Genomic DNA, 20,543 nt, shown 5'->3' with positions numbered 1-20,543 from the left:
ACCAAATTTAATAATATGTTAAAATGCTCATACACCATGATCAAGTGGGATTTATTCCAGAGATGCAAGGATGGTTCAACATCCGCAAATCAATGAATGTGACACAGCACATTAATAACATAATGAAGGATAAAAATCATATGATCGGGCTTCCCTGGTGGCGCAGTGGTTGAGAGTCCGCCTGCCGATGCAGGGGACACGAGTTCGTGCCCCGGTCCGGGAAGATCCCACATGCCGCGGAGCAGCTGGGCCCGAGAGCCATGGCCACTGAGCCTGTGCGTCCGGAGCCTGTGCTCCGCAAGGGGAGAGGCCACAACAGTGAGAGGCCCGCGTAACAACAACAAAAAAATCATATGATCATCTCAGCAGATGCAGAAAAAACATTTGACAAAATTCAACATCCATTTATGATAAAAATTCTCAACAAAATAAAAGTCATATGTTTACAAGCTCAGAGCTAACAGCATACTCAACAGTAAAAAGCTGGAAGCTTTTCCTCTAAGATTCAGGAACAAGACACTTTTGCCATGCTTATTCAACATAGCATTGTAAGTCCTAGTCAGAATAATAAGGCAAGAAAAAGAAATAAAAAGCATCCAAACTGGAAAGGAAGAAGAAAAACTGTCACTACTTGCAGATAACATGACATTATATATAGACAAACTTAAAGACTATACAGAAATACAGAGTAATAAATGAATTCAGTAAAGTAGCAGATACAAAATCAATACACAGAAAACTGTTCTGTCTATACACTAATAATAATCTATCAGAAAGAGAAATCAAGAAAACAATCCCATTTACAACTGCATCAAAAGGAATAAAATAGGGCTTCCCTGGTGGCGCAGTGGTTGGGAGTCCGCCTGCCGATGCAGGGGACGCGGGTTCGTGCCCCGGTCCCGGAGGATCCCACGTGCCGCGGAGCGGCTGGGCCCGCGAGCCATGGCCGCGGAGCCTGTGTGTCCGGAGCCTGTGCTCCGCAACGGGAGAGGCCACGGCAGTGAGAGGCCCACGTACAGCAAAAAAAAAAAAAGGAATAAAATACCTAGGAATGAATTTAATCAAGGAGGTAAAAGACCTGTATGTTAAAAATTATGACTTTAATGAAAGAAATTAAAGATGACACAAATAAATAGAAAGATATTCTCTGCTCATGGATCAGAAGAATTAATATTGTTAAAATGTCTGTACTACCCAAAGCAATCTATAGATTCAACCCAATCCTTATCAAAATTCCAATGGCATTTTTCACAGAAATAGAACAAACAATTCTAAAATTTGTATGAAACCATGAAGGACCCCAAATAGTCAAAGCCATCTTGAGAAAGAAAAACAAAGCTAGAGACATCATACTCCCTGACATTACAAAATTACCAGTAATGAAAAACTGTATGATACTGGCACAAAAACAGACACATAGATCAATGAAACAGAATAGCCCCAAAATAAACCCACACATGTATGTCAACTAATTTATGACAAAGGAGCCAAGAAAGGGGAACGGACAGTCTTTCAATAAATGATGCTTGGAAAACAGTACACAATCAGCTCCATGGCTGAATCTGGCAAGAGATGAAGGTCAGACAGGAAAGTCCTCTGTCTTTTTGACTGACTAAAATCTATTTCCAAGAGTATAACTTTTAAAAAATGAATCTTATGTCTCATGATGGGTGAAATACCCTCTATCCACTCAGAATTTCCCAACAAAGCCAGAAAAAAAAAATGATACTATGAAAACATATGCTCCTAAATCCCATTTCCTTCCATGAGATGCACAGGATAATGACTGAGGCACAGTGGGTGCCTCACGGGCCCCACACCCACGAAAAGGCTGGGCTATAATACTTAACACCTGGCTCTTGACCTCCATTGCTAATGGAGAAAACACTTTCTTTCCTACCTGCAATTAGAAGAGCATTATCATCATAAAAACCAAACTGAAAGTTAAAAAAAGGTAATCTAACCTCACACATGCAGACATAATATAAGCCATTTTGGTGTTTTTGTTATGAAGCTTGTTTCTTTGCAAAACTGTAACAGAGAGTGTGAAAATGACCTGAAAATTTGCTTTCTCTGTCTCTAATCCGTGGAGCAAAGAGAAAGGAACTCTCTGGTACAGTTAACTATTTCCAAGTTTATGGACTGCATTAATGGTACTGAATAAAGAATTAAAGAAAAGTTTGTTTCTCTTGTTTTCTGAAAAAGCACTTTGGAAACAGATTCTGTTCCTTCTGAGTGACGCATGTCAAAGAGTTCTGATATACATTCTTTAACTACCAATCCTTCTTGAAAGCATTAATTTAATTAATATACATTCCAAGAGGTAAAATCTAACATCTTAGAGTTATAATCATTAATTTTTTATATCACTTTCTGGTTTTTACTCAAAAACATTTAACAAATAGTAACTTTTCATATTCAAACCAAATAATTTTCCTATAATATTCCTTTCAGGTTCCATTTATTTCTGTATTAGAAACATAAGGCAACACAAATATGAATCGGCCACCCTGAAAGTGACAGTTGTGTGCAGGCACAAGCAAACAAAAGGTGGATAAGCCTCACAGGATTACCGTAAGTGAGGATGTACAGAGGTTTCCCATTCGTGTCCATCGTGGTCAAGCACGGGGCCTTTGGTGAGATGGTCCCCCATCGCTGTAACGCTGCTTCTAAAGATGGGGGCCAATTTGTAACCACACCCAGCTGTTCCCCACGCATTGCCAACATTTGGGCTCCCTCTGGCTTTGGCTGGTTTGGATCTGGTTGTTGAACTAAATACATTTGAACACAAAAGGTTTTCAAGAAAAACACATCCATATTAGCACAATCACTTTTTTATTCCTTTTAAGGAAGCTAGAAGACTTACACTTGAGTTAGAAATTTATTAGAAGATAGGAAACATGCACAGGTGTTTTTCTAGAATTAGAGCTATGACCACATGAGCCTCATGGATGTAACAAAAGCGCTTAATTCTTACAATTTCCAAGGCAAAGTCAGGGTGTGGAACTTAGGGAGACCTGAATGCATTTATAAACTGACAAGTAAAACTATGCATTTTAACATGCCTAGAGTCTAGGATTGCAAAAGCCATGTTTAAAACATCGGTTATTGACATACACTAGTAATTATTGACTCCAAAGAGCTCAAATCTTGCTGAATTATATTTTTCCCTTAAATACTGAGATGTAAATCTGAATTTGCTACAGCTACTATGAATAACTAGTACAGCACATATTTTCTTAAGTATAACAAAAATAAACGCCCCATAATAAAAACCATTTGCCCAACTCTTTACATAGGTAAGAATCTGAGAGATTATTCTCACTTCTGGGAAAGGTTTCTCTTATAGTTGATGATTCACAATTTCCACCTGCTGGCTAGAAAATCAGCTATGTCTTACTGTGGTATAAAGAGCAAGAAAATAAGCAGTTTGGGTTTGATATAACAAGCAGTACTTTGTTTCAATTTTAAGTTGTTTGTGTTAAAAGGCTCAGGACTGTTCAGGGGTTAAGAACACCAGCTCCTGAAGCTGTCACGAGGAAGGTGAGATCTGCCACGGCTCACTCTGCATTCCTCTAAAGCCTATTCAGAGAGAACGCGCTGCTGCAAGCTCAGGTTGTCTATGATTTATCAACACCAGCATTCCTGTAGCCTCAAGGAGTCCTTAGAAAGAGGCCTGGCTCACGGGACAAAATCGCATTCTGCTAAGAGTGACACACAAATGGTATCAACCCAACTGTGCCGGGACTGGCGTATCTTTAAAGGGACCTTGGGGAATAGTACCTACAGTTTCTAGGCAGGATCCCTGTCTTCCCAGGAACACCAAGATTACTGTTCTTAAAAAGTCTAACAGCCTTGGTAGAAAAACACTATACTCTATAGGGTCACAGAAACACCGGAAGAGCGGGTAGGAATGGGCTCTTTCACCTTCCAGCAGTTCTTCAAAGTCATCGACGAAGAATTCCCGCAATGGTGGTCGTTTGGGTCGTTTGAGGGTGTTGACAAGCTGCTGGATTTTTGCTGATACCCGGCTACTTACAGGCACTCCTGAAAAACAGAACCATGGGGCAGGTGGACTGACTGTGAGCATGAACCAGCGTAAACAAGCAGCCACAGTAAAAACAGCCGTGACAGCACACTCTGCCCCATCTCAGGGCTGGGAGCCCCTCAGTGTCACCTAAGATGACTGCTGCTCAACGAGAACATTCCTAGGTGGACAGTCTTAGCATGTGACCTTGCTAGGAAGCCTCGAGAGAGCATAAAGATGTAGCAGAAATGATTCCCTTTTACACTGTGAACTGTCCTGCTCTGGTGACCTTGGGAAAAACTCCGGACAATAGACTGGGCTTGGTCCCGCCTCTATTCCTAAAACAGGGTCTGTCATCTCCTTATTAATACCGTCTCAGGGTCCCTTGTGTCCTTGGGGGTCAGAGAGCTGATTAAGCAGTGAGACCCTCCCCAAGTTCCAATCTCCCCTGAGTCCACCTGTGCTCAGCCTCCAGCTGCCGCCCCTGAAAGTAAGGGGACTCAGGTTCTACAAGTGCCGCTGGCAGGCCTTGTCCTCTTGCAGGTAATGGCCAGGTCCCTCCTATATGTCTTTCAGACCCACTCTCCTGAGTGAACATTTAGGCAATGCATTCTAGAAGCAGAGCAATTGAAAGTCTCTAAATTCAGTTTCTGACATAATACAGAACTTACATATATTTATCCATGTGTACTGAGAAAAATAGACCCAACCGTATAATACATTTCTCATGACAATGTGACATCGTTTTCAAAACTGAATAAGTGAAATGATCAATGAAAAAGGCATGAAATTTAAAAAACTTTACATAACCCAAATAAATGAAAAAATGGAGCACCAAGATGCTAAATCCGTAACTGGATCACATGCACTCTCTGCAGGCAGATTTCATTCCTGCTGAAAAGTGCTTGGAAACCTGAACCTGGTAAATACGAAGGCCTGGAACCTTCACAGTTCTCAGACAGAAGAACCACGACCAGAGAGGGTCTTTCCCATGCTGACCGAGGCAAAGCCCTTCCTCCACGGCACAGTGTCACAAGAACAGAACTCAGCTTTTGGAACGAGTATGACAGAATTCAAGGAAATTTTTCTATCAAATAAAAACCATTTTAATAGATAGTCTCAAAATACACTATGGGCACTTTCAGAATTGAGACATTAAATATTTTACAATCTTGAAAATATATAAAAATATACAACCCAGAATTCTCAATATCTAAACACAAAATTTCCCCATTATATAGTCCCAGTTAATCTGGTTTGGATGAACCAGAGATCATTTCACAAGGCCACTGGTGCTCCAGCTTAATTTAGAACACACACAAATCATCCTAGGACCCAGCCCAGAGCTTCTGATGTGTTAGGTCTGGGGTGTGGCCCAGAATCTGTTTTCCAACAAGTGCCCCATGTGGTTCTGGTACGAGACACCATCACAGCACTGGACTGGACAATACATGAATTTACCTGGGGGAGCAGGTGAAGATGATGAACTTCAAAGACAACAAAGTTACTAAAATGGTGATGAGAAGAGTAACAGTAATGACCAATTCAATAAACAATGAACTTAGTAGAGGACTAAAGCAAACCTTGATACTGAGAAGCATTCCAGGGAAACCAATCATACTGGAAACTGGAGTGACTTCAAATGTACTAACAGAGAACTCAGAACCCAGCGACCTTGGGCTCTGACCACACTGAAGAGGCATCTGCCTTTTAGAGGCTGGGTCCAGGCCTCCTCATCACCTCATCTGACCACAGTGAAGAGGCATCTGCCTGTTAGAGGCTGGGTCCAGGCCTCATCACCCCCGAGTCACAGTGTCACGGACACAAGCATAGTGGGATGGATGGCACACAGAGGCTATTTTGGCCATCTTCCAAGAAAATAATGCTTTATATCATCATTGGGTTCCAGTCTAACTTTCATGACTCTGGAAGGTCAAGGAAAGCAGAATAAAGCATGAAGTTCATGTTCGAGTCTGTCACTTTAGAATGGGTAACAGGAATATGTCAGAGCATACCAAGATGAAAGATTCAAGGAATAAGAGAGAACCCGAATGGCTGTATTTATCAAATCACCAATACTTTTTCCAACCTGGAGGAAAAAGGACCGTCTTTCTTCCAAAGTCTAAAGCACCATTCTGCCCATCTCTGTCCATTATTTTGGTTGCGTTTAGCTCCATCTTGCCCTTCCAAGTAACCATTCACAGTCTTAACACCTGCACTAATTTTCTAATTGTGGAATCAACATTATTCATTAGCAAAAACATCAGAATTTTATCAAATCTTTTTCTTCTCATGACAAAATTCCTACAACGTTGACATTTTTCCTACAAGGAATAATTCTTGGCCCCCTTGGAGACATTTTGCACTTCCTGTAACTATGCCATCTTCTAGAGAGGCTCATAAAGAACCTGATGAGTCAATGAGCCGACTGTGTCACTAGAAGAAACACATCCAGTCAGGGCACAGAAAGCATGTTAGCAGAACTTAGAATTTACAAAGGAGGAAAAACTTGCTGGAAGACATACCATCGCCAGTCTCCATGAGCTCGGCATTGCCATACTTTGGGGCTGTTCTTGACGTCATAGAGCCCTGCGGCCTTTCTACTTGTATTGAGTGTTCTGAGGTGTAAGTGGTTACATCGGGAGGTGCAGAGTGATTTTCTGTAAAGAAGCAAATTGTAAGTTTTCTGGTTATCATGATACAGTTATTGTGAAGGCTACGTAAGCAATAAGGTTTCAAAAATGCCACATCCTAAGAAGAGAAAAAGATTCTGAATCAAAAACTACTATAAAAATCTCAGCATAAAGATGATCTTTACAATAATAACATCACTACAGGTGTCACATCAATGAATCACTGTAGCACTTTAATTAAAATAATGTCTTCAACTGGCCAAAGGAAAAAGACACTGTAAGTTATGTGTTCATAAAAGAGTAATTTTCTTGTCAGTCATAGTAGAGGCAGTTAAGAGCTCAAGCTTTAGAAGCAGAGAGCCTGGGGTTTGAATCCCAGTTCTGCAAATTCTTGAGACCTTGGAAGCATCCTGATCTCTATACCTTGGTTTCTTCATCCATCAAATGGGAATAATGGCAACTACCTCCTTGTTGGGTAGATTAAATGAGTTAACATATGTAAAGTACTTAGAACATTTCTTGATAGAAGGTGAACATTTAGGAAATAGTAGCTATTTTATTATTTGTCTTAGCATGAATAATACTGAACAGTCCAGTCATTCAGAAAACACCTGTTTACATCTAATGTGTTCTGCACAATGAAACGTACAGCAGGCCTTCCCCATAACATTATTTGATGATAAAGTTAAGCACTTAAATGGTTAAATGGGGAAAGCATGACTTTGTATTTATTAAATAAGACATTAAGGAGAGCATGTCAAATGAGAATGTCCATGTCATTTTATACATACTAAGTTCTAATAATGAGTATTATACTATTAATTTTGATTTGTTGATCCTTACTAGATAGAAACTTGTCAAGAGTCTATAGTTCCACGTGACAGAAGCACAATATTTTATGCTGTTAAAAGGGGAGCAGGTACTGGAAGGCCTTTCTCCTCTGTACACTGCCCACCTTGGCACTACACGTGAGGGCCAGTTTAAACTGTGAAATCACTAACATAAAGCACAAGAGTGAGGAAAAACAGAGCACCGAAGAGATCACATAAAGGACGCTGTTTACAGACTGCTCTAAACTAGAAGCCGGGGCGTGGCCTGTCGACTCCGCTGGGAACATACACGTTGGGGACTCAAATTTTAGCCGTTCTGCAAATGTCTAGAAATGATCTCGAGAAGCCCATGGGTATTCATTTGAGGGTGCAGGTAATTTTAACAAGTAGGCAGATTGGCAAGTACCCAATCCGCCAGAAGTGAAGACTGACTTCTGTGTCAGTGAGCCTGCTTATGTTAAGGGACATTACACTGAGTGAGACTTGAGGCCAAGGAATATTAATCTGAATTCCTAAGCAAGCTTCAAACATAGCAATCAGCGTGACCAATGCAGGTGCTTGGACTCGGGAGACCCTCAGTCCTAGGCACACTGACCAGTAAGTGTGTGGAAATGTGCACGGGGGCTGAGGGCTGGGCCACCAGCAGTTGCCCAACTGGTCCTCAGGTCCGCGTCTCAGAGCTGATCACCTGGGACTGGTTACTGACCTTCCTATGCCTCGGTTCCCCATCCTGTAAAAGGGGGTGACAATGACAATGCCTACCTCTGAGTTACAGTGGGGATTACATAGATAAACAGTTACAAGCACTGGCGTCACCAGGCACACAGAAAGACATGCTAGGAGAGGAACACATGGGCAGCTCTCTGCACCAACAACTACTCTTCCAGGGTCTGAGCCTGGAGATCTCTGTGAAAATAACAATCGGCATCAGCCCCTAAACACAGGCCATCAGCAGAGTCCAGCTCCCCATTCCTCAACTCCCTGTTCCAGGAGTGTCCAGCCTGTTATGGACTGAACTATGTCTCCTCAAAATTCACACGTTGGAGTCCTAATCTCCAGGACCTCAGAAGGTGACTGTGTTTGGAGATGGAGGTCTTTAAAGAGATGATTAAGGCAAAACAAAGCCACTAGGATGGGCCCTAATTCAATCTGACTGGTGCCTTATAAGAAGAGATGAGGACAGAGATGCCCAGAGAAGACGGCTGTCTACACGCCCAGGAGAGAGGCCTCAGGAGAAACTGCCAACACCGTGAGCTCAGACTTACTGCCTCCAGGATTGTGAGCCACTGAATGTCTCTTGTTTAAGCCGTGTTTAAGGTGCTTTGTTATGGCCGCCTGAGCCAACTGACACACACCCTTAAGGGCAATTTCTTAGATCTTAGCCCAGAAAAAGAGTACCTGTGAGAGGGAGGAGGGTGCGGCTGGGATGCTTTATCAGATCACTGAGGGGAAGAGCAAGAGGGAGAGAAGAGGACTGTTCAAATGACCTCTTTAATATTTCAAACACTGCATTCATTCTTCTCATCTCCTCTACCTGTGCTTTTGCCAAATAGACTTTATTTCATGTTTCAAAATGATCTAATTCTCCATGGCTGAGCAGTTAACTCCCCGGGGCCCCATATTTCAAACAAAAATATAATAGATGCCAATGTATGATGAGCAACATTTCAAATTAGCCACATAAAACAAAAGTAGCTAAAATGTAAGTTCACTGCGTTCCGTTTTACTCAGGTTTACTTGTGTTTACGTCACGCTGTAGCTGCATCATTGGTGGCAGCCACTGAGTCTTTGTGTTGGGCAGCAGACGTACCCACTTCCACTTTGAAGTTGGGAAAAATAACGATTCCAATACATCTGGTGATTAAAAAATAGGAACAGTGACAGCTGCATGACTTCAAAGTGCTTTCCAAATTTATGTTAGCTCCTCTCCCCTTCCCTTTCAAACTCCCCACATATGCTGTCACTGTAGGATTATAAGCCCAGCAGCGGGCTTCTGTTAGGAAGCCAGAGAACATTCTTCCATTGCAGTGATATATGGTGCCCTATTTTATTTTAATAAACATCAGGACTCCAAGTATTTAACTCTGTTACCTATCTTTTGCGAGTATTGAAAAGACCTTTGTATGTAACAGATGCTCAAGAAACACTTCCTGACGGGTCAGAAAAAGTAGGGTCTGGTTGAAGGTGCAGGGTCAAAGGTCTAAAGTGCTCATCAGCCCCAGGCATGAGGCCAATCAGGTCCATATGCAACAGGAGCATTTCAAAGATTAAGAACTCTCATCAGAGCGGGTTCGTATCTTCTGAGCCAGATGACCCATTGTTCCTTAGATCAATTTCCCAATACTTTCAAAATCAACAGAAAAATGGTGGCCAACCTTCCAGCCACCTATCAGGTGTCACCTCCACCGTGACTGCCCCAGAGCTACTGTGACATCTTTGCATCTGCTCCCTGACAGGTGGGTCCTGTCTCATTCACCCCTCTATGGCTTTTGCTCCCAGCAGCTGACATGGGTTCCTTAAGAATCTGGAATCAAGGCACAAGGGGCAGGTGGGAGGGAAGTGTAATTCACCCGTCTTCCATGATAGTATCTCTGTTTTGGAGCCATCAGTACCAGGGGTCCCATCTCACTGCATCCCCCTCCCACTCCGGATTTTAGTCTGTTACTCTTGCCAACTATACACCCGTTTTGGACAGCTGTTTTGGCCATGACCGTTTCAGGTTACTAGCTGGTCTTCCTGCTCAGCTCTGCGTTGGAAATTCCCTGCTTCCTTGAACTAACTCCTTCCTCATCTCCTGCTCTTGCAGGCATCCAGCTCAGCCCAGCTCCTGTGTCCTACTCAGATGCTGAAGTTGTACAACACCCAGCTCATGTTGTTTGCACTCAGCAAATGTTGGAGTAAAAGTTCAAAGAATGAATGAACATAAGAATGAATACACTGGAGCACTTGACGACTAGAGATAACATGCTTATGGTTCTCACAGCGCTGAAAAGCAGCTTTCTTTAATTCTAACTATATGACTGGGAACCTCAGGGATCAGTGGTCAGAGATCCTATCTCCCAACCTGTTATTTTTCAGTCCCCAAATAACTTCTAAATTAAGAGAAGAAAAAGAGAAAATCTGGTTTTCACATGTAGAAAGCAACGTGCTCGTGGTCCACTAACTGACGATAGATAAGAAGAGACGACTTCAGAGGGACCCAGCCTTCCATCCATCAACAAGGCCCCTCCCGTGTCTCCTACGGTCCATCCAACCTCTACAGTCACTGAGCAGAAAGCGATACAGGCCCTCAGACCACCCGTCCACCCAGCTGCCCTGGCTTCCTAAGATGACATGGCTGTGCCTTCTACATGGCAGCAGAAAACCAGGTTCCTCAATGAAAATATGGAGGTGACATGTGGTGAAAGGCACCTGCAACGGTGCTGAGGGAAGGAGCTGGCCTCACGGCAGAGCATCCAGCTTGGCTGCTGGAGATGCTGCTCAGCTGCCTACTGCACCGACCCATCTTCCACACGCAGCTCACGAGAAGAGCAGGACTTCCTCCTTGGTTTCCCCAGGAATGTCCAACCTCCCTGGCTCTGACAGAAGCCCCCAACAGGAGAGCTCTACTTGTGTCTCACCCATATGTCATATTGACACATGACAATATAAGTGAGGATTTATCTCCTTAATCCTTTAATAATCACTCAGGGACAGAACAGTATACTCTGGTTACCTGTGAGAGTGTGTGTGATACTGCTAATGGCGATTCACAGTTGCTTTTCAAATTTGCAGACTAAACCTGGAGATAGTTAGAAAGGGCTCAGTGGTTCTATATTCAAACATTTCTCTCAGCCAAGGCTCTCAGAGGTTGACTTTAGAAGCATTACACAGGTTCTCAGAACTGGAACGGCCTCCCTCCCACATTTATGCCACAAAAATCCATAAAGATGGGATAGTTACCGTCAGACAAATCTCGGGATGTTCTAATATCAGAACAAAAATCTTTAACTTCAGACAATAGCTTCTTGACTTTTATATCTGCAAATTCAAATTCATGCTGAAGGGCTCCAATCATCACAAGCCTGTACAGACCACAGACCCAGTAGGATTGTGATGGGGATGCTGGAACTTTTACTGTTTATGCAAAGTTTAATTGCATTTCTGTCTGCAAGGAGCTCTTGTTCTGTTTTCAACAAGCAGGGCCAAGCTGGAACACAGACACTGAGGAGGGAGCAAGACTGGAGTGTCACGAGCAGGTGCTCCTACACCCGACAGATAGGAGTCTGGTTCCTGCTGACCACTCACTAGCTGGGTGCCCTTGGCATCACATCCACCTTCCTAAGCCTGGGTCTTCTCACCTGTGGAACAAGAGTGCTGCTACTCGCTCCTCACCAAGTCTGAGGGCACAAGTGACACTATACCGTGACATTCTGCAGTGACGGTGACACTGCCATCCTCGCTCTCAGGCCCAAAGGCTCCTGCTCTGCCATTTCTCCCCTTGCGTGGGAATCCTTTCCTCTCATGAGTTCCAAGAAAGAGTCTGTGAAACTCATGGCATTAAGTGTAAATGACTGCATTTGAACACTGGGAGAAAGAACTGAATAGACATCCTTCTATTTGGTTGGTTGTGTGCACCAACGTGTGAGCGGCAGGCTCCGAGGTATTCCTGCAGCATGGAGCAGGCACTGGATGAAGGGTTAGGATACTTGTGGGTCAAAAATCATTACTTTGATTCTAAGTATAAAATCCAAATAAACAAAATCAGTTTCGAGTGGCAAAAATCCCAAAGCATTTTTGGAGACAAGAAACCGGAGCAGATCTCTGCCCTAACAACATCAACAGGGCAACAAGGACAATATGAACGGGACAGATATGAGGCTGGAAGGGGCTGCAGCACTGAGATGGGAGGTGAGGTGCCTGGATGCAGGGTCCTGGGAGCAGTAATGGAGAGGAAGGAGGCCTGCAAGACACAGGGTAGCCAAACGCTACGCAACAGGGCCTCTGCTGGTCTGTGGAAGGAGGAGCCAAGGATGGCGAGGTCTGGAGCCCGCTCCTGGGAGTGCAGGACCTTGTCAGATGAGCCGACCTGGGGACACAGCGTAGGGCTGAGGTGCAGGGTCAAGAGGCACTCTGAAATGTGGACGGGTGAAGGAAGTACAGATCTGAAGATCGTGAAAGAGCAGATGGCCTCGAAAACTGTGGGAGTGGATGAAATGGGCAAGAACACAGAGAGACAGGGCGGGGAGAGGAGCCACCAGAGAAGAAGAAAGGACAGAGCGGGAAGGAGAACCAGGGTGTGGTGCAGGCCGGGAGAGGAGGGAATGAGTGATCATCACAGCCAAAGCTCCAGTTCACCGGTGGGGGAAGCTAAGATACAAAAGACAAAAGAGCTGAGCTAGCAGATTTGGGAGGAGCCAGAATCCAGAATGAGGATGAAAAGATGAGCCTTGGAAAGAAGGAGCTTTCTTCCCCAGAAAAGGAAACATAGCAAAAAATGAATGGAGAAAGATATGGAAACATCTCAGCTGGAAAAGGATCAGTGGTTAAAGATGTTCGACAAGGGGACAGAAAAAGATCCATGGTGACATTCACTCAATTTCAGTATCTGTGCAGATCTCAGCTTTATTACAAACTAAGCAAGACAATGCAGGATTAGAAGCCAGACCTAGGACCTAACTAAAAATTCCCACAGTCATGTCGGCCAGTGAGAGATCCCTCTCTCTCTTAGTACTGTATCACCCAAAGAGCCACAAGAAACATGCAGTAATTGACGGAAGAGTCTCATCGGCCTTGTGTTACCTAATGCAAATTTTCCTTTCCTGCTTACTTTTTCAATAGCGTGGCTTAAAACTCTCTAAAACAGGAGTTGGCAAACTGTGGCTCACAGGGTGGTCTGTCAGCTGCGTTTATAAATGAAGTTTTGCGGGGGCACAGCCATGCCTATGGTTCATGCGCTGTCTTCTGCTCTTGAGCCAGCGGAATTCAGCAGCGGCCACAGGGACTGCATGGCCCACAAAGCCTAATATCCACTCTCTGGTCCTTTCCTGGAAAAATTCACTGACCCTGCCTTCGAATTATGAAGCTCTAGCTGCAGGGATACCCCAGCCAGGAAGGGAGGTGAGGGTATAGCAGGGAGACCACAGCCCCAAGTGTGCAGGCTTTGCTAATATCACCATCCTCGGTGTGTAGTTAATATTTTAAGAGTGTAAATGTCTGAAAAGTATTGATAAAGAGATTATAAAAGAATTCTTTGATACTGTGGATGATTATACATAAATAAATTAGGGTAATTTATCACAACGCTGGCTATGCAGCCCTCTGAACAAATTCCCTAGAACACCAGAATCTAGGTCCAGACAACAGCTGCCAGGCTCCAGGCTAACTATGCGTGAAGCACATGGGGGCACATCTATCTGCTTACCAGGATCAGATGCAAGAAATCTGATGAGAATTTCCTTGCTGATACAAACCACACACACCAAAAGCAGCATTCACGCTGATGAATTCTAAGATAGTCTGGAAATGGCAATAACTTCTATGAATATCTGGCTAATGACAATACACCCCCAACACATGCAGATGAAACCCGAATGTGATAACATCTCAGATGTGTCCATTACAAAGGGTGACACAGACCTTACCTATATATCTGGAGCTACAAAATAAGAGAACAGCTCATATAGAAGTCTCTTTAATTTCCTGAATATACAAATTTTGATTCTGAATATACAACAATGTTATCTATTATGCTTTGTTCTTATTTCTTAATCTAGAAATGTATTAATAGCTTCTCTTCAGCTTATCCATTTCTATGTAGCTTACTAATTCCTATAATATGTTACTCTAGTACCTTTTACATGCCTCTTGAAGTTTCAAAGTGTTGCTTTAATTCTCCTGGTTACTCTAAATTATGCTCCTTGACTTTTGATAATGATAAGATATTTCAGAGGTGTTGATCCTTTCCTTTCCAACTGTCTTAAGAACACGACATGCACAGAGGTTCTAAATAAACACCTCCTGGTTCTCTGTCATTGTGAAGAGAGGGCCCTTAATGATGTGCAGGCCCTGTTCTGTCTGAGCTGCAGGGAGCCGTCGCATGGCACGTCCATCTTCTTGTGTCACAAATGTGCACATCTCAGGCCTTAGCATCTCAGGATGGGGAACGTCTTGAGCCCTCATTGTCAGTGTTTTAAGTGTGAATAACAACAAGCAGAGCCATAGGAGGAAAAACCACCTGGACAGGGACCGCATGGTATGCTAAGCCAGCCTGATGGGAGATGCATGTGCAGTGTCCCTGTCATGCTGTCAGGATGGACTCACAAGGACGCAGGATTTCATTCCAACAACCACAAAGCAGAAGTACCATCCACTTGTTACAGCCTCTTCATAGTCTTTAACGGCTTGTCTTTCCTCTACCCTTTGGGCAAAAGAGGTTTCTACAGACTCTATCCAAGTACTTCACCTTGAGGGACCAGAGGTACTACAAGTTGGTGGTTTATTTGACCCTAAATTCCTTAAAACACAGACATACACACGATATTTTCTTATTTGTAGGCTTCTCATGGCCTCAACAAAAGGTTGAACACTGCCAATTCTGACTTTTTACTTCTTTTGCTTTTGCCACAGGAGTAAAAAAAAAAAAAAAAAAAAATATATATATATATATATATATATATATTTTTTTTTTGGTGGTACGCAGGCCTCTCACTGTTGTGGCCTCTCCCGTTGCGGAGCACAGGCTCCGGACGCGCAGGCTCAGCAGCCATGGCTCACGGGCCTAGCCACTCTGCGGCACGTGGGATCTTCCTGGACCGAGGCACGAACCCGTGTCCCCTGCATCGGCAGGCAGGCTCTCAACCACTGCGCCACCAGGGAATCCCTGGAGTAAAATATTTTAATTCTCTTTTTCTTATTTTATTATTTTGCCGCTGCTTTCTTTCAAAATTTTTTTTTTCATATTTACAGAAAATTCCTGGATACTCTAGGAACTTATCTATGTGCCAAATTAGAAATTACTGAAATGTCACACACTGAGAAGCCAGTATTTAGGTTACACTGAGTCTTAACGTACCTGAGTAATGCAACCTTTTATAGTTTGGATAAATTTAATTCTCCATGCTATAATTTCCTCCAATATTCCACATGTAACTACATAAAGGGAGAAACAAATGCAGGGAGTAATCTGTTCAAAATTATGTGTTTCTCTTGGTAAGATTCCTGATATTTCCTTAGAAGTGTACTCAATCAGAAAACACACATTCCTAAGGTAACAGCGAGGGGCAGAGGTGGAGGGAGTTCCATGTCTCCCCTGCCCATGTGGCTGCCAGACAAAGCACACTGACTGAGCCTCGGGGCTATCTCAGGTTCCAAAATACACAGGAAGAAATTTTAGCATCTAAAAATCTTTAATGGTCATATAAATTTCTGTTTAATTTTTATCTATGATTTCAAATAGAGGTTCTCAGTACACATTAACCAGTGTATGTTCCTGAAAACGTTTTAAACTGAAATTTAATACTACTACTTTGCATGTGAGTGTTACTTTAAAAACTGTGGAGAATTTTCCTATTTTCTCCTCTTTACTCGCAATGGGTACAAAGGAAAGACAGTATCATTCCTTTTCTCCCGCTAAAAAAGTAGAGCAGGGAATACTGACTTCTGAAGAAGCCAGCAGCTGTTAACGTGAGAACTGGGACCAGACCCAGCCCTCCCAACCGGCTGCCTGTGTCCTGCTGGTAGACAACCAGTCTCACTGCTGATTCTGAAAAGGCTGTTGCTCTTAACCTCAACTTCATGCTGAGCAAGTGCCACTGGGGCCAAGTCCTGAGAAGTCAGTTTGGAATTCCTCTAACTCTGTCAAGTAGCCAATAATCTAGAAATACTTTCTGAGTCTGAGAAGCTGGCAGAGTATTTCATTCATTCATTTCACTTACCTATTTTCTAAACGTGGATTTTTTGGATAAGAAGATAGATGTGGGAGGATGCCGTGCACCTGCCCTGTGCTCGATGATCAACCACTGCACAGGGAGGTGCAGCTTCCACGTCCCTGGATGCGGCTGACTCTGGTCCACCCCATTTGAATAGAGAACATACTGAACCATCTTGGCACCACATTCAAAGCAAGTAATTTACTTTGTGAATAATTTTTTATTGAAATGTTTAAAAATCTCAATCCACAGCTGAAAATGGATCAGACAGATCTGGACCTCATACTGTGTCTTCCACACCAGACGAATGTGGCGCAGTGAGTGGGGGGCTAGGGTGCAGGCAGAGAAACAGGACCCTTACCCCCTCCACGCAACCCCCTGCTCATCCAATATGCTCCTTTCCTCTAATAATTCTCACTTCATCTCCTGTTTTACACTATTTCCGAACATCTTACCAATGCTTCCTAACTCTGTGCTTTTTTAAATACAGAGGATCCCATGTACCATGGAACCTACACACAAAGTAACGTGAACCACCCCGGAAAGCTGAACGCCTATGGCAGAAAACCATATAAGCAGTAGTGATGAAAGCCTCCCCTTCCTAAGTGACCTCCAAAGTAAGGGCAAACTCACTCTGAAGTCCCCAGCCTTGTTTATTTGCATAATTAAAATTTCATTTAGGAGCATATTTTAGCATGAGGAGAAGAAAGCATGTAACCAGATACGGCTGCAAGTTTCTCTAATGAACAAGAACGCATTCCCCTACAAGCAGAAAACTCCTGAAATTATAGCTGTAGGAGACGTCTGGGATGTAAAGAATAGTAAAACCAAGGGTTTCACAAAACAGTAAAACCAACGCAACAAAGCAGCCCAGAAGCGAGAGTGGGGCTCTGTTCTGTCCCTCGGATGGATTCCATGGCCGAGATGCGCAAATGGAGAAATTCCAAAATAAAAAGGGCAGGGTTACTCAGCAGCCACTCAGACGTAAGGACAACGAGAATAACGCAGACGACTGCCCAGCAGGGCACTCACCTAGGTGCGTCTGAGCCATGACGTCAGCCAGCCTGTGGGCGGCGCCACTCCCCCCACTCTGGGTGGAAGAGGAGGAGGTGGTGGAGGTGGTGGAGCCGTGGATGGCCTGGCTGATCCAGTGCTCCATGTTGATGCTGCCCTGGCTGGAGGTGGGGGTCCCCTGGGAGTCGCCCTGCACCGAGCCTTCGTCTTCTGAGCCAGAGGAGGTATCTGTGGGAGGGAGGTGATCAGCTGTGTATCACAGCAAAGAAGCCCCCCCCAGGCTTAGTCCCTCTCCAAACACTGCGAACACAGACCTACCTCCCACACTAACTGATCGACGACCTTTGAACACTCTTGAAAAATTACACACTTTTCAGATGACAAATTATTTTTCACTGTAGTGAAGTCTTCATCCAAAACACCATCCAAAACACTTCATCCATATATATGCTACAGAAAGTTTTGACATTACAATCTCAGACAAAGACATACTCACCAATTTCCTCCACTCAAGAGTTTGGGGGAGAAACCAAATGTTTTCTGTGTACTCAGACACCAAGCGAGGTCAAGGTGGCATTTTCTAAAAGACACTGAACTTTCAAGCGTTTCGAAGTGTGATGCTCTGTAGCCCTTCTTTATACCGAGGTGTTTCTCTGAGTCATGTGCTATTTTAAGTTCCATGTGAGTGTGGCAGGTCTCATCCTCCTGCCTCTCCCAATGAATGATCTGGACTTCTCTACCAACCTACATCTAAAGACTCTGCCTCCTCCTTTCGGGAGGACAGTAAATCACCACACTACATTCTGTGATCAAACTAAATGCATTTACTTTTATATTTGTTCCATATAAAATTTTTTCATTGTTTACTTGATTTACTTTGCTATGAAAACTGTGTATCTTGGATTGAGCAAAAACATGTCACTTTTTGCATTAAAATTAATGGAATAGTATTCTTTTAATAACTTTTCACCTAGAGCAAGGTTTTCAAGAACGAATTGTTGTATACTTGATATTTAAACTTCAATGTAAGAATGACATTTAGGATCGTACATATAGGTGAGTTATGTGAGATGCCAGGAGGGAAAAAGGATGAGAGTAGCTCTAGAACATTCATTGAGAATAAGTGAAAGGGTAATTTGCCTTAAATCAAGACATAGGACTTTTTCTTTTTTTAATGTTAATTTTGCTGTTTATTCACTCATTCATTCATCAATACTTATTAAGCACTTACTAATGTATTAGTTACTGTTCTTTTTTTAAATTAATTTTTATTGGAGTACAGTTGATTTACAAGGACTTTTTCTTTAACACGGCAATATTTGTAAAGGATATTTACATTGTATTTTATTATCACTGTGACGTGACCTAGGCTGTCTAGAAATTTTTAAAAAGTTTATCTATTAGAAATTTCTTACAGAAGCAACAATAATATTAGAAGGCCAACAGATTCTCTTCCCTTGTCCTTCCTTTTAAAATAACTTAGAATTATAATTTACATAAAAATAAAATTTATATTTTTGGAATTCAGACCTAAGAATTTTTTTTGAAATTGTGGTAAAATACACATAACATAAATTTTACCATTTTAACCATTTTAAGTGTACAGTTCAGTGATATTAAGTACATTCATAATGTTGGACAACCCTCCCCATAACTCATTTCACCACCATCCATCCACATAACTCATTTCATCTTGTAAAACTGAAACTCTGTCCCCATTAAACAGTAACTCTCCATTGCCCCTTCCCCCCACATCCCCTGACAACCACCACTCTACTTCCTCTCTGTGTAATTCTGACTACTCTAAGTACCTCATGTAAGTGGAATCGCACTTTTGTCTTTCTGTGACTGGCTTATTTCACTTGGCATAATGTCCTCAAGGTTCATCCACTTTGCAGCATGTGTCAGAATTTCCTCCTCCTTAAGGCTGAATAACATTCCATGATATGTACAGACCACATGTTGTTATCCATTCATCTGCTGTGGACACTTGGGTTGCTTCCATGTTTTCGCTGTTGTGAATAATGCTGCTGTGAACATAGGTATATAAATATCTCTTTGAGAGTCTCCTTTAAATTCTTTTGGGTATGTACTCTGAAGTGGAATTACTGGATCATACAGTAAATTCTATTTTTAATTTTTTGAGGAACTGCCATTCTGTTCTCCATAGAGGCTGCACCTCTATGCACCTCATTTCCACCAAGAGTGCACAAGGGTTCCAATTTCTTCACATCCTTACCAACACTTGTAATTTTCTGTTCCTTTTGTTTTTTTTGGTAGTAACCATCCTCATGGGTGTGAAGTTGTATCTCTTTGTAATTTTGATTTGCATTTCCCTAATGATCAGCGATGTTGAGTATCTTTTTTTTTTTTTTTTTTTTTTTTTTGTGGTAGGCGGGCCTCTCACTGTTGTGGCCTCTCCCCTTGCGGAGCACAGGCTCCGGAGCACAGGCTCAGTGGCCATGGCTCACGGGCCTAGCCGCTCTGCGGCATGTGGGATCTTCCCAGACGGGGGCACGAACCCGTGTCCCCTGCATCGGCAGGCGGACTCTCAACCACTGCGCCACCAGGGAAGCCCCCCCCCCTTTTTTTTTTTTTTGAGTATCTTTAAGTGTAACTATTGGCCATTTGTATATCTTCTTTGGAAAAATATCTATTCAAGTCCTCAGACTTAAGACTTCTGAGAAATGTATACACCCGTATATCCACACAGAACATTACCACCTCCCCAAAAGTTTTCTCATGCCCCTTTACAAATCAATCTTTCATTTCCCACCCCATCTTTTCATAAGAAAACTATAGAACAATATCATTCATGATATGGACACTAGAATCCTCAAAAATATTAGCAAACATTATCAAGCAACATATAAAATGACCAAGTGGTAACCAGGATTACACATATGAACATGAATTAAGGTTAATATGACATTCAAAATTGAATTAATGTTATATACCATATTAGTAGAATAAAGAGAAAAAAAAAGTATGTTAACCTTAAAAGTCAGAAAAAGTATTTCACAAAACCTAACACCCACTCATGATAAAGCCTCTCAACAATGCAGGAATGGAAGGAAACTTCCTCAACCTGATGAAAGGCATTCATGAAAACCCACAGCTAACACTGTAT

At 42.7% G+C, this 20,543-nt stretch overlaps 1 protein-coding gene across 2 annotated transcripts in view; it reads right to left on the bottom strand.

Moving 5' to 3' along the window:
- DIP2C (disco interacting protein 2 homolog C) overlaps nucleotides 1-20,543 on the bottom strand; it is a 361,724-nt gene that overhangs the window by 120,134 nt on the left and 221,047 nt on the right. For both annotated transcript variants that reach the window (XM_079698959.1, XM_079698960.1), the window contains 4 exons: nucleotides 17,432-17,641; nucleotides 6,553-6,687; nucleotides 3,928-4,047; nucleotides 2,574-2,771 (listed from right to left, as the gene is read on the bottom strand). In XM_079698959.1, the coding sequence (XP_079555085.1) occupies nucleotides 2,574-2,771; nucleotides 3,928-4,047; nucleotides 6,553-6,687; nucleotides 17,432-17,641 (663 nt within the window). The remainder of the gene's footprint in view (nucleotides 1-2,573; nucleotides 2,772-3,927; nucleotides 4,048-6,552; nucleotides 6,688-17,431; nucleotides 17,642-20,543) is intronic.

The sequence above is a fragment of the Hyperoodon ampullatus genome (assembly GCF_949752795.1).
Source record: "Hyperoodon ampullatus genome assembly, chromosome: 3".
Taxonomy (NCBI): Eukaryota; Metazoa; Chordata; class Mammalia; order Artiodactyla; family Ziphiidae; genus Hyperoodon; species Hyperoodon ampullatus.
The sequence above is the reverse complement of the archived record's forward strand: the minus strand, read 5'-3'. Positions and strand labels throughout refer to the sequence as shown.